At 36.0% G+C, this 14,527-nt stretch overlaps 1 protein-coding gene across 1 annotated transcript; it reads right to left on the reverse strand.

Annotated features, from left to right (window-relative positions):
* Positions 1–6,889: 6,889 nt before the first annotated feature.
* LOC146731498 (uncharacterized) lies at positions 6,890–7,528 on the reverse strand. The gene has a single exon (XM_085493298.1). It carries the CDS (start codon positions 7,526–7,528, stop codon positions 6,890–6,892), a length of 639 nt encoding a protein of 212 aa, XP_085349424.1.
* Positions 7,529–14,527: the final 6,999 nt, after the last annotated feature.

Consider the following 14,527-nt stretch of genomic DNA (forward strand, 5'->3'; position numbering starts at 1 on the left):
GGCACTGAAATTTGCAATTGAAGGATATCTATCAAACATTCTAACTTATCAATCTAACACTGTATTCATAATTTCTCGTTGCTTCCGTTCATTTCGCAAAAATGAACGTCCACATGTAGTCAAATGCACTTTGTGAAATAGTCAAATTCTACATGGTGGTTGTACATGTAGTGCTGGAGATGGTGGCCATTGTAATCATGTATTGGCATTATTATACACTCTATGCACATTTACAGATAATAAGCTGACTGTAGTACCTGATGATGTGACCTGTACATCAATGTTATAACGGTGGCACAAACCTCGTGGAAAGAAGATAAACCCAGAACCTATTGACAATGTAGTGATAAAGAAAATTTGTTTGCAAGACGGATCAGCTACTTGAAGACAAACTAAAGGCATTCAATCAACTTTATATAGAGCCACTCGTGATTCCCTTGTGCATGACCCTCACTTAGTCCAGCAGTCAGCTAGAGAGTTACATGAAATAAATCCACAAATTCCTGCTGCCACATGTTAAAACCAGCAACTATGTCAACCATATACACTGCAACATTGTTTGGGGCAGTTGAAAAGGGCTCACTGCTATCTTACCAGTATCGCCAAGAAGATCCTGTTGATATTCTCACAGTTGGAAACATTCCACCACACCCCGGTCCCTTACCCCAACCACTGTTGTACCCATGTTTCCCTCTGAGACCAGTTCCCTCGTATGCATCATCCAGTGTTAATGTTGCAGATGTAGATGCAGAAAAATACCAGGATCTGCTTGAAAGCCTTATTTTAACAGATGGTGAATCATTCGACTTGGAGCAGAAAACGCGAGATCAGTCGAAGAGTGAGTTGTGGAAAACATTGCGTAAACATAGAGTAACTGCTTCTATGTTTGGGAAGGTTTGTCAGGCAATGGACAAGAAAACCAGCAAGGCCAAAGACAACATAATTAGAGACAAAATTGAGCCCAAGACACCATCAAGTTTTGTGCAAAGGCTGTTTGATCATGGTTTGAAAATGAAGCCAATCATAGCAGACAAGTATGTTGCCTACATGCCCAGCATTGGGCATCCCGTACAGGTCTTTGACAGTGGACTTGTCATAAATGAAAATAATCTGTGGCTAGCAGCATCACCAGCAGACAAAAAAGTTGTCGACATGACTGAAGAAAATCCATTTGGCCTACTTGAAATGAAAGCACCTGCCCATACCATGTACATAAATGTAACTCCTCTTGAAGCTTGCAACTCTCCAACATTTTACCTGGAAAATGTGAATGGGTTTCCTAAGTTAAAAAACAACCATGGTAATGGATACTTTGAACAGGTTCAAGGGCAGATGGTCTTAACTGGTGCAAATTGGTGCGATTTTGTGGTATGCACAAAAAAAGGCATGTCTGTTGAGCGTATACGATTTGATCAGTCTTTCTGGCTTGACAAGGTACAATGTCTAGAAGAATTCTTTTTCAAACACTTTCTTCCAGCATTACTTGGAAAACATGAAGATTAAAGATGTAGTCAAAGCTCACAAAAATGCATTTGACAGGCCAAGGGCATTGAATATCATGAACCTTAAATGGACATTCACAGATTCTGCAGTGAGGGTCGGTGAAAATTTTAGATTTTTGTCTTTTTGGTCTTATATGGTTGCAAACTGATTAAAAACAAGAACTGCCAAAGCAGACTTATATATACAATTCAGAAGTGCCAAAAAAACACATGTTTGAGTTTCTTTCGGGGTCCTGAAAGAAAAGATAACATTATAGCCAATGGAGAAATGTAATACACATAATAATACATAACTTGGCAATGCAAAGTTAAAACTGACTAAAATTTTGGAAATAAGGTTTTCCTGGGTGTATCTACTGATACATGCCATTAAAAGTAGGGGTCAAAATCAGTGAACGTCCTTTTAACTTTGCCTATAACAAGTTGTAAAACAGGTTGACATTAAACTTTACTCACAGACAAATGTAGAGTTAAAAGTTAAGTTGAAATGTTTATTTCAGTATTGTTGCTGTACACATAGTTATATGAAAGTGGTACACAAAATTTTAAAATACCGTAAGCAAAAATAAATCAATTGAAATTGTCACAAATAAACTTACTTTGGGAAAACTTGCCAGTCATATTAAATGGGTTCTGGATTTTTTCATACAAATTTGGCGTCAAACTATTCAGAACAGATGTTTCGCATTTCTGAGTTTAACTTTCTGTGACCTACATGGAGTAGGTTTTGAAAAATCAAATCATCAGAAGTGGCATGTTACTTTGTGAATGAGTTTATAGGCCTATAGTAATGCAAGAAGCATGCTGACAGTTCTTGACACAGTATCCCTCCCTGACCAATTTTGTGACTATTTTTATGTAATTTTCTCTCGTAAATGTTAACTCATTGGTGACTGGTAACTTGGTAAGATATGTTTATTGCAGGGGCAAGGAATTCAGTAACTTCACAGACAAATTCAGTAACTCATGACAAGTAGTTATTGATCAAATATTGATTTTATTTTCACACTTTTTGACTGTAACTCCACAACAGATGCCTCTACTGAAATAAAATGGAAATTTTTCTAAATTTCCAATCATATCCATATGATAATTAGTATACAAACTTGCTTTAGTATATGCAGGCTAATCAATTACAATTGCTTTGCAACTGCAGGCAATCATTGTGAGACATTCTAACATTTACAAGGGGAACAACAATGATGGAAAAAATTGTTATTCATCACATTTTAGAAAGATGAAACTTATTTCACTGGAATAAAATAGGGGTTGTGAAAAACAAAAACAACTTTACACCATCAATTTTGCGGTCATTGTGCAAAATTGAGGGGATTTGTTTTGTGCCTCTGTATGAAATACCTCGGCTCTGAACCAATCCCGAGCTGATTTTACTTAATGACCTCAAAAAAGATGGTACGCAGTTATTATTGTATAAAATGTTCCATTGCAATAATTATAAGTAAATAATCAAGAGAGCTCTGCAATGAAATGAATTATACAAAATAAAACACACTGAGTAAACTGATGAGGTTGTACAATGTTTTTTATTGCTGTTAGTCTACAGAAAATCTTTTTCTCCCACCCGCTATTTTATGGGCCTACATGTGTGCGGTTCTACTGTTTTTTGTCAACATTTTCTTTGCCTTTATACAGGTACAATTTGGTAAAATTGTGTGAATTGATAAAACACTGAATATGCAAATGATGGGTTACATGTATGTGCCTAAAAGGTCACAAGGCATCAGGGGTAGCACTAGGCTGCTTTTTGGGGTCCTGGACTCACCCAAAACCACTTGGGACTCGTTATTTCTGCCTATTTTTAACTCCTGTGTGCGAAGCACAAAAAGGGAGTCTTTGCAGTTAGTGTGTCTGTATGTATGTGTGTGTGTGTGGGTGTGTCTGTGTGTGTGTCTGTTCCGCTGATATCACAAGAACCATACATTGATTTTTGATGAAACTTGGTGCATAGATGCTCTGGGCCAATGCGCAGATTTGATTAGGTTTTGGTAAAATCCATGCATATTAATTACATAATTTGCATAATTAATTTTCAGCAATTGATATTTCAAGTAGTAATCATCACATTTCAATGAAATTTGGTACATAGATGTCATAGGACACTGCACAGACCAGACAGTTTTTAGGGTAATATCAGTACATATTAATTACCTAATTTGCATAATTAATTAATGGTCAGCTTTTGCTATTTCAAGTAATCATCACATTTCAATGACACTTGGTACATAGTTACTTAAGGACTGTGCAGACCCCTGATTAGTTTTTGGATAAATATTTGTGCATATTAATTACCTTATTAGCATAATTAGTTAATTTTCAGCTTATTGCCTGATATCTCAAGTACTAATCATCATATTTCAATGAGACTTGCTACATAGATCTTCTAGGACTATGCAGAGACCAGATTAGTTTTAATTGGATATCAATTACCTAATTTGCATAATGTTCCACTGATATATAAAGATCCACAAATTGGATTTTAATGAAACTTTTAAAGAGAACTATGCAGAGACCCAATTAGTTTTTGGTAAATATTTAAATATGCTTATTAATCACCTAATTAACATAATCAATTAACACTGATATCTCAATTACTAATCATCACATTTGAATAAAATTGGTACATAAATTCTCTAGACAGGCCTGATATTAGTTTGTGATTAAAATTTGTTCATATTAATTCTCTAATTTTGTTCTGTTTTATGGTTATTTCAGCTGCTTTCTGGAGCACCAATGTTTATATACCGGTATCCACCACAATACAAGTAGTAGCTGCCCATCCATTATGACACAATAAAAGATAAATCCCATCTTCATTCTCATTCTTGTGTAGGTTTTAAATGATTTTCACCAATTTAACAACTTATAATTTTCCCAAAACGTAATATTACATCATCATTTTAATGCCACGACCCCTCTGAAAAGTAATGATTCAGTCCACAGAGTCTGCCCATCTTATTTTTACCTTGCCCGTACCATCAAAGATGGAAGGGAAAGGTATATTAAGGGAAAAATTGTGTCTGGCGTTGTCGTCATTGTCGTTGTCGTCGTCGTTAATAATTGTTATTGTGTGCATGATAACTTTACTAATTCTATTCCAAACTTCATCAAACTTGGTCACCTTGTTCATCAGTATAAAGTCTTCCCTGAGTTTGAACAACAGATGTCCTATATGAAAATATCATGCAAAAATTGAGAAAAACTGATAAAATATTTTGACTGTTTCTACTTGACTGATCACTGGTGATACACATCAAAGGTCACTGATCTCAGTGGAAATATGCAATGTTGTATGTGTTCAATGAAGCAAATGATTTATCTTGTAATAATATCCTTGGTAATGTATCCTTACTGGGTTTCAAAACCAACTCATGGAGAGATTGCACAGTCTGATACACATTTGCAAACCTACCAATAAATCTTTACAGAAAACAAGATGTCAGAAAATCAATATAAGCACTCCTATGAACTGGGTGCCAAACTTTGATCAAGATCTGAAGCTAATAGAAAATCTGTTTAGTTCAAAGTTATCAAATCAAAAACAATACATAAAAAATACATAAAAAGCAAAACATTTCATCCACATTTTAAAAAGAAAATTGTTCTAAAATATATGTATTCTGTATTTGACAAACAGTTCATTCGACAAATAAAAACTCACAGGAATATGTTTCAGCTATTAGAACAGAATGATAGAGTTTTTATAATACTAGTTTAAAAACGCACTTCAAAGATTGCAGTGTTTGAAGATGTAGATTCTCAGGAGGCAACAGTACTGTTGACTTCTCCCTCCACTGGACACCAACTAACTATTTAAGTTGATTTGCATACAAAGCAGAGCTTGCAACATGATAGCTATTCATAAAGGGTGTTTTTTTTTACTTTTCATATAATACAGTAGTCACACAATGAGGCAGTTCATATTTGTCTCAGTGAATCATTAATTTTTGACAGACACCTGTACAAAATACTTGGACTAAAGCCAGCTAAAATTTTCTGTTATCTTGCATGTTTTATGAATCTATTCACATCTAAATGCAGCACTTTTTTTTCAATGAGACATTTGTTTTTATACTAAAATATCTGAATTACTTTGAAGAAAGCTGGAAATTATGTCCCTTAAAATAATTAAACAAATAAGGCACCAATGTTTTTGTAAGATATTTACATCTTTTAAGGACATTCGGTAGACTGATTCCCCACTGTTGGTTCAACCCCAAAACTTGTTTGTATTCATAATTAATTATGACAATGCATATTTATATTGAAACAAACTATGATAAAGGGAATTATATTATATAACAAAGGGCAAGGTCACCAGAGTTCAACTATGTTCTTTGATAAGAGATGGGCTACAACCAATGGGATGACTTGTTTACATGGTAAACCCTACCCCCTGAATAAGAATATAATAAAATATATGTTTAAATTAGTCTTAGTACATTTTAACAATTATTTTCTATTAGAATCCAAATCCAGTCTCATTTCTAAAAAGCACATCAAGAACATGGGATGCCTCATAAATTGTTACATTGTACAATGTCCTAAACAGTACTTTTTTTTAAAAACAGAAATTAGTACTCAATTTTTATTTTGAGATCTGTTCAAGGTATACCTACAAAAGTATTTTTTCTTGCAAAACAATTTAGTAACAATAACCTTCTGTACATATATTTCAAGAAAAAAGTTGTGCTGTTCCATGTTGTTTTAAGTAAAGTTTGGAAACAATATTGACCTTAATAAAACATGTACATGTCCAGTGCTCACCAGTGCAATATAATATCTTAACTCAATAATACCATTTTTTGAATATTTATATCTTGAGAAATTAAGAAATGAGTCCACTGTCATTTACCGTATAACCGCCCAGGGCCCTTAACAAAGTCATTTTGCATGGGCCCTTATTTTTGAAACTGAAAGAATAAATTTCGAGTAAAAACAACCCCCTCTTCAAAGCAAGAACTTGCCCTAAATACCATGAAAAACTATTTTGTTGGAGTTTATTACCTCACATACATGATTGGAACCCACCGAGTGCAAATATCATGTACCATGTTTTACAAAAAAAACTTGGGTGGGTGTTTATAAGGGCATGGGCCAGTTATTAGAATGAATATGGTACATGAATGACACTTTTTGTTACAAGCTCTCTCAAGATATTTGAAATGAAAACAGATTTAATTGTATGACACAGGTCTAAATAGTGATCTCATTTTCTTATTATTCCAATTTCGCAAATCATCAAATATTAAAAAAAAATGAGTTAAGTATAATACGAAATGTAATCAAAAATAGCAACTTGATTTTCAAGAGCCTTACAGACGGTACATGTACCAACACCTTCCATTCAGTACTAACAACACTATAATTTATATTACAGAGCTAACATTGTCAATGACACACAGAGGATGATCTGAAAAAAGTGGGTTCTGAAAGTTTGTCAGGATTGCACATACTGACCAAATCTGGTTGATGGAACCTGTCATATTCAGAGGAATTGGTGTGTCAAATATGTGGAAGTTCTTGATCTGATTTATTGCGCGCTCCACATGGATCCTTTCGGCTGCAATTTCTTGTATTGCCAAGACTTCTTCCTCTGAAAATTGTTCCTTTCGTTCCAGAAATGGAGGAATGTTGAGCCTCACATTTTTTGCATCTACTTTTTCGGACAACAAATTGTCAATGAGGAAACCTTTATCGGCCATGACAACATCATTGTCACTGAAGTTCATACCCAAAATTCCACTTTCCTCTGTGATCTTTCGGTCAGATACTGATCCGGTGTACAATTTGCTGACAAATGTTACAGCTCCTGATGGAGCAATGCCAACCAGTCCTTTCACTGTACATGCATTTTTGTATTGGGAAAAGAACTCACTGTTAAGTACTAGGGTTGACGGTGTTTCAGTTTTTATTTCCGTACAGTCTATAATCACTCTGTTGGTTGGGAAATTCTTCCTAAAGCTTTCAGGCATAGTTTGACCTATGGTCCTGCGATCAAGCCACATATTTAGACTTCCTAGTTTAAGAAACATTAAATTCACCCATGTTAAAATGTAGCGTGAAACAGTAGTTGTACTGATGCCAAACAAATGTGCAAGATGGAGCTCTGAGAAACCAGTTCTTAAACGCACAAGAGTTAAAAAGAACTGTTCCTGGTAATCCAGAGCTGGTGCTGGTCCTTTTTTGTGTGGTTGTGGCCCAGTAGGAATGGTCCTCATGTTCGTTTGCTGTTGTAGCAGTCCTTTTACATGAATACAACTCTATGTTTCCACCATTTTGCCCAGGATCTAGTAAATTGTAGATGATAGTACATACATTGTATGTGAATCCGGTGTAAAACTCCATTGATGAGTCATCGTTCTTAAACGTATTGAGTCTAATGTTCAAACTGTTCTTGGCTCTTTCTTTTGCTTCTTCAAGTTCTTTTTGAAGTGTCTTTACGTGCTCAACATTTCTTTCAGCTTCTAATGATGCTTTTTTTATATTTTCCATTTGGGTTTTTAGTCCCCGTTCGGACGCAGTCCAAAAACGGGGACTTATGTTTTGCCCTGTGTGCGTCCGTCCGTGCGTCCGTGATCACCTGTATCTCGAACATGCATGGACCGATTAAGTTCAAACTTCACTCATACATCACACATTATATGGGACATATGCACATGCATTTTTGTCATGATCCGAATAGCGGCCATTTTAAGGCCGAAAATGCATCAAAATCGCACATTTTCACCATTCCGGACCTGGATCTCAGTTATGCATGGACGGATTTTGTTCAAATTTGGTACATACATTAAACATAATAGGACCTTGATGCACGTCATTTTTTTTTTTGGATCGGGTTCGAAATGGCCGACTGGCGGCCATTTTGTTTTAAAGAATTCAGTTCTGGATCCGTATCTGAGACATGCTTGGATTGATCGAGTTCAAACTTCACACACACAAGGTACATCATGTCACAAATATGTATGTGCATTTGTTTCATGATCTCATTAACGATAGCCAAATGGCGGCCGCTTTAAGGCCGAAAATGCATTGAAATCGCACATTTTCACCATTCCGGACCCGGATCTCAGTTATGCATGGACGGATTTCATTCAAATTTGGTACATACATTAAACATAATAGGACCTTGATGCACGTCATTTTTTTTTTCGGATCAAGTTCGAAATAGCCGACTGGCGGCCATTTTGTTTTAAAGAATTCAGTTCTGGATCCGTATCCAAGACATGTCTGGATTGATCAAGTTCAAACTTCACACACACAAGGTCCATCATGTCACAAATATGTATGTGCATTTGTTTCATGATCTCATTAACGATAGCCAAATGGGGGCTGCTTTAAGGCCGAAAATGCATTGAAATCCCACATTTTCACCATTCCGGACCCGTATCTCAGTTATGCATGGATGGATTTTGTTCAAATTTGGTACATACATTAAACATAATAGGACCTTGATGCACGTCTTTTTTTTTCGGATCAAGTTCGAAATGGCCGACTGGCGGCCATTTTGTTAAAGAATTCAGTTCTGGATCCGTATCCAAGACATGTCTGGATTGATCAAGTTCAAACTTCACACACACATGATACATCATGTCACAAATAGATATGTGCATTTGTTTCATGATCTGCTTAACAATAGCGGAATGATGGCCATTTTAAGGCCGAAAATGCATCAAAATCACGTATTTTCACAATTCCAGAACCGGATCTCAGTCATGCATGGATGGATTTTGTTCAGATTTAGCACAATGTGTTGTACATATGCAGGTGCATTTCGGTCATGATCTGCTTTGAATGTATATGTCACTCAAATATGAACGGAACGGGGACGTGTCATTGACAATGACTTGTTAGTTCCTCATTTTCTTTGCGCAGGATATCTTCAGGTGTTTCTTTGTCTTGTTCAACATTGCTTGTACATTGTACCTTCATATTCTTTGTTTTGTTCAAAATTAAGACAGCGCTTGGAAGGTAGTCTTCTTGTTTTACCAATTTTAGGAGTAAAATCAAAAACGGATGGCACAGCATTAGGTCTGAGTTTGCGGTTAATAGTAAACTGGTCAACAGTGAAGTCATCCTCGTGAAAATGCAAAGAACATACTTTGGTATGTTTAGATATAGTAAAATGTTTGCCTGGGTCGCGTTTTATAGCATGAATCCATTTTAAACGTATCTGTTTCTGTGATGGTATCTTGTGGAAGCTAACTTTTCAGCCATCCTGCATTCTGTAACCGGCTTTTGGACATTCTGGAACGCAGCAATTGTGCACTATACTAGCTGTTCCTGAAAAATGAAAATACAAAACCAATATTAACACTGTTGTCAATTTAATCAAAGGCTAAAAATAAAATATACTACATGTATACATGTATGATGTACCTATAATGTACATGTACTATATACATGTACTAGTCCCAGTGACTTAAAGGGATATTCACAGATCCTGCAGGAAAGGTTGGGTGAACATTTTACATTTTGGGTCTAAATTGGTAGTGCAAACCTACAATGAACAATTTACAGTTATTTCACAGAAAACAACAACTACCAAAGCAGTTGCCCAGATAATTCTGTAGGGACAAATAGTGGTCAACATCTGTGTATAAATAACCCTTTATCAACAGGGGACCCTCATCATCTTTGACTTTGGTCTATAAAGCCTATTACAATTAATTCTGAGTTTCCTGTTTATCGCCCGCGTCAGTATATTTAATTATATTGCATTTTGGTTAAAAAAACACGTTTGAAATTGAAAAAAACAAAATGTTTCAAAAACACGTTTGAAATTCCTTTTGAAATTGATGCTCATTTCACCCCATTTTGTCATTTGTAAATCGCGATACACAATGTTGAATTATCGTAAATAATAGTCTCTGGATCAAGCTTGAGCTGGATTGGAAGACAACATTCTAAGGTTATGTAACTTTAAAAAATCTAAATTTTGCAAATATTGGGCTCAATGAGTCTACACAGGCCTTAAGCTTAGTGAAATTCAACCACAGCCGAAGCAATGGGTGTCTCTACAGTTCTGCTATTTATTTCTTTTTCCCCATTTATTAAAATGCACAGTTGTGTGTCAATGGTTCAATAAATTGTCCGTATGGAATCAGATCCGCCACTGGTATCATGTGTAAGTATTGCAACTGCAGTGGCAGTGCATTGCAGTAAGCTTATCCAATTGGCAATGCAAAGTACATGACTTTTCTTCTGAAATTCACCATGAAAAAGACCTTCAATTAGCAAAGCATAGCTCTACTTTTAACATTTTAAATATATATTATACTAATTGTAATTTAAAGCAACATACCTGCTGGCAAGGGTGCAAATCTCCCTTAGTTTTTACCGACTCGGTGTTCCACCCTGTGATTAGGTTGCCGCCATCTGATTTCAGAACCCAACTTGAAGGGAGCCCTCTGTTGACGATGTGTAAAAACAGCCATTCCTCAAAAAGGCTTTTAACTCTGGGAAATCATTGATTACGTTATGAACATCGTATTCGAACTTTAGGGTCACCATTTTTTGTTGTCGGTTGTTTAGCCAATTTCGAGGTTTTAATTACAAAATTCTTTTTTTTAATCGTGTGTATACTGTTATTGTTTTTATCGGAATGTTGCCTTCTCCGGCTGTCAAATTTGTAAATAGCACCACCAAGTGGTAACCATTGATGAATACTTTGATTAAGTTTGACAAGTCATCTCTCTTACCATGCTTCCAAAACACCTACATATTTATGCCTTGCAATGTAGAAGGGACAGTTATGTAAAGTGCATTATACTTAGATTGCAAATTTGCTTTATTTCTAAATTAGGATACAATTACTTAGTATTGAAGACAGCAATCGTTTTATATTGTAAATGTCGCCACCAAGTGACAAATATGAATATCGCAATCATATTGTAAATGTCGCCACCGAGTGACAAACATGAATACCACAATCGTTTTATATTGTAAATGTTGCCACCAAGTGACAAATATGAATACCGCAATCATATTGTAAATATCGCCACCAAGTGACAAACATGAATACCACAATCGTTTTATATTGTAAATATCGCCACCAAGTGACAAATATGAATACCGCGAACGTTCAATCGTTTTATATTGTAAATGTCGCCACCAAGTGACAAATATGAATACCGCAATCGTTTCTCCAACCGTTTGAGAGTTTTATATTATAAATGTCGCCACCAAGTGACAAATATAAATACCGCAAACGTTCAATCGTTTTATATTATAAATGTCGCCACCAAGTGACAAACATGAATACCGCAAATGTTCAATCGTTTTATATTGTAAATGTCAACACCAAGTGACAAATATGAATACCACAATCGTTTCTCCAACCGTTTTAGAGTTTTATATTATAAATGTCGCCACCAAGTGACAAACATGAATACCGCAAATGTTCAATCGTTTTATATTATAAATGTCGCCACCAAGTGACAAATATGAATACCGCAATCGTTTTATATTGTAAATGTCGCCACCAAGTGACAAATATCCATGCCTACTTCGAATAAAATTGTGTTTGATAGTTATATGTATTGCCTTTGAATGTTTCCACACCTTCAAAACGTTTTTTTTCTCTACATTATCGCATCTTGGAGTTTCATGTTAAACAGTAAGTTGATATAACTTCTAGCATTTCACCACAGACGATTCCAGAATGCGACTGGCAGATACTAACTAGTCATCAATGACTTGGTTGAAATATGTGTATTGTGTACCGGTATCCATGACTACGTAAAACAGTGCACTTCGGACAGGAACAACGCATCGGCCAAATTTGGAAATAATTCGCGATAAGCTGTGTCACATGAGATGCAAATCCGAATTTATTATTTTGTTTTCGTCTCGACTCTATGTGAAACAATTTTGTAGAAAGAAAAAGGGATATTCTATGTGTTTTTTTTTAAAAAAAATTAATTAATGTTCAGTTTTAAACTTCGTGTTATCTATACATGGACCACTTTCTGCCGATGTACAGCGTGTCTGCTAACTTAATATATTCACAGTATCTTATAAATCGTATTCATTTAATATTCCATGTAATTATTAGGATTGTATATTTGATTATATGGAGCTTGTATCGTCCCATGATGCAGTGCTCCCATTTGCGCGCGCTGCACCTACATACATTGCCAACTTTCATTTGTCACCATGGAGGGAACTAGAATATTAAGGCCCGGTTCCATTGCACTGCACGGATGAAAAGAGGGTGTAAATGTTAACAAATCTTGCTACCCGTTGGAAAATGAATCCGTTGTGTATTCATTGCATACATATTTCATACGCTATATCCATCGAGCATCCGTCTACTGGGATTTCATCCGTGCAAAACGTTTTTTGAGCTGCACAACACTTTCAGAACGGATGAACTATCCGTTGTTTACGATTTCAATCCGCAAAATATACGAGCAACAAACATGTCCGTTATCATCCGTTAAACGTCCGCTGTATCCTCTCTGCATCCTTGCAACTCACATTCGCTGCAGCTGGAAACGGAAAGAGGGAGGAAAGGTAAGGTACATGGAACGTCTATAGATCGTTGATAGCACAGCCTAAATACAGTATTAAAAACGGACAAAGCGTTTGTATCTGGGATGTGTCTCGTATATTTAGGATTTCTGGAGTATGTCGAGAGTATGTAGAAGGACACCTAGCGGACAACCGATATTTTGTATAAAAAGGGGAAGAAAATATCGCATGGTGTTGACACAAAATGTATACATGCATACACTATACATCATACATGCTTGGAGATATCAGACAAAGATAACACTGGCTTGGTGATATCAGGCAAAGATAACACTGGCTTGGTGATATCAGACAAAGATAACACTGGCTTGGTGATATCAGGCAAAGATAACACTGGCTTGGTGATATCAGACAAAGATAACACTGGCTTGGTGATATCAGGCAAAGATAACACTGGCTTGCTGATATCAGACAAAGATAACACTGGCTTGGTGATATCAGGCAAAGATAACACTGGCTTGCTGATATCAGACAAAGATAACACTGGCTTGGTGAAATCAGGCAAAGATAACACTGGCTTGCTGATATCAGACAAAGATAACACTGGCTTGGTGATATCAGGCAAAGATGACACTGGCTTGCTGATATCAGACAAAGATAACACTGGCTTGGTGAAATCAGGCAAAGATAACACTGGCTTGGTGATATCAGGCAAATACAACACTGGCTTGGTGATATCAGGCAAAGATAACACTGGCTTGGTGATATCAGGCAAATACAACACTGGCTTGGTGATATCAGACAAAGATAACACTGGCTTGGTGAAATCAGGCAAAGATAACACTGGCTTGGTGATATCAGACAAAGATAACACTGGCTTGGTGATATCAGGCAAAGATAACACTGGCTTGCTGATATCAGACAAAGATAACACTGGCTTGGTGAAATCAGGCAAAGATAACACTGGCTTAGTGATATCAGGCAAAGATAACACTGGTTTGGTGATATCAGGCAAATATAACACTGGCTTGGTGATAATGTTACACTGAAGCAAGATAAAGTTAGAGTTGCCAAATACTGTTTTAAGAAAAGCTGACAGAGATGAAATGCACAAAAAGAAAGTAGTGGAGCACACTCAGAAATCACATGCCATTGATAGATATACCAAGGATTCTACAGAGATTGATAACATTCTGATATCAGTAATATTTGATATCAGACAAGAATAAGTGTATAATAGTTGTGTTCATTCAATGAGGTACATAGAGATCACACAGTGGAGTATGAGAGAGCTGCTATAACATATGTTAATCCCTTTCTGGTTTGTCTAGGACGTGACTGACTTAACTGCCTCCTATCCACTAATTACCTCCACATCCTGTTACTGATAATACACTTAATTTCATACATGGTAGTGACCCTGAAACTTGAACATGTGTTCCTGTTTTCATAAAGTACTAGTGTGCATATAATAATAGTTACATTGCACTAGTGGATACCTTACTAAATAATTAATAAATAAATAAATAACA

The sequence above is a fragment of the Saccoglossus kowalevskii genome, chromosome 18 (genome assembly GCF_978046115.1).
Source record: "Saccoglossus kowalevskii chromosome 18, keSacKowa6.1, whole genome shotgun sequence".
In the NCBI taxonomy this organism is placed as follows: Eukaryota; Metazoa; Hemichordata; class Enteropneusta; family Harrimaniidae; genus Saccoglossus; species Saccoglossus kowalevskii.

Coding starts and splice junctions, on each gene's coding strand:
- LOC146731498 (XM_085493298.1), bottom strand. CDS start 7,528: ATGTGGCTTGATCGCAGGACCATAGGTCAAACTATGCCTGAAAGCTTT.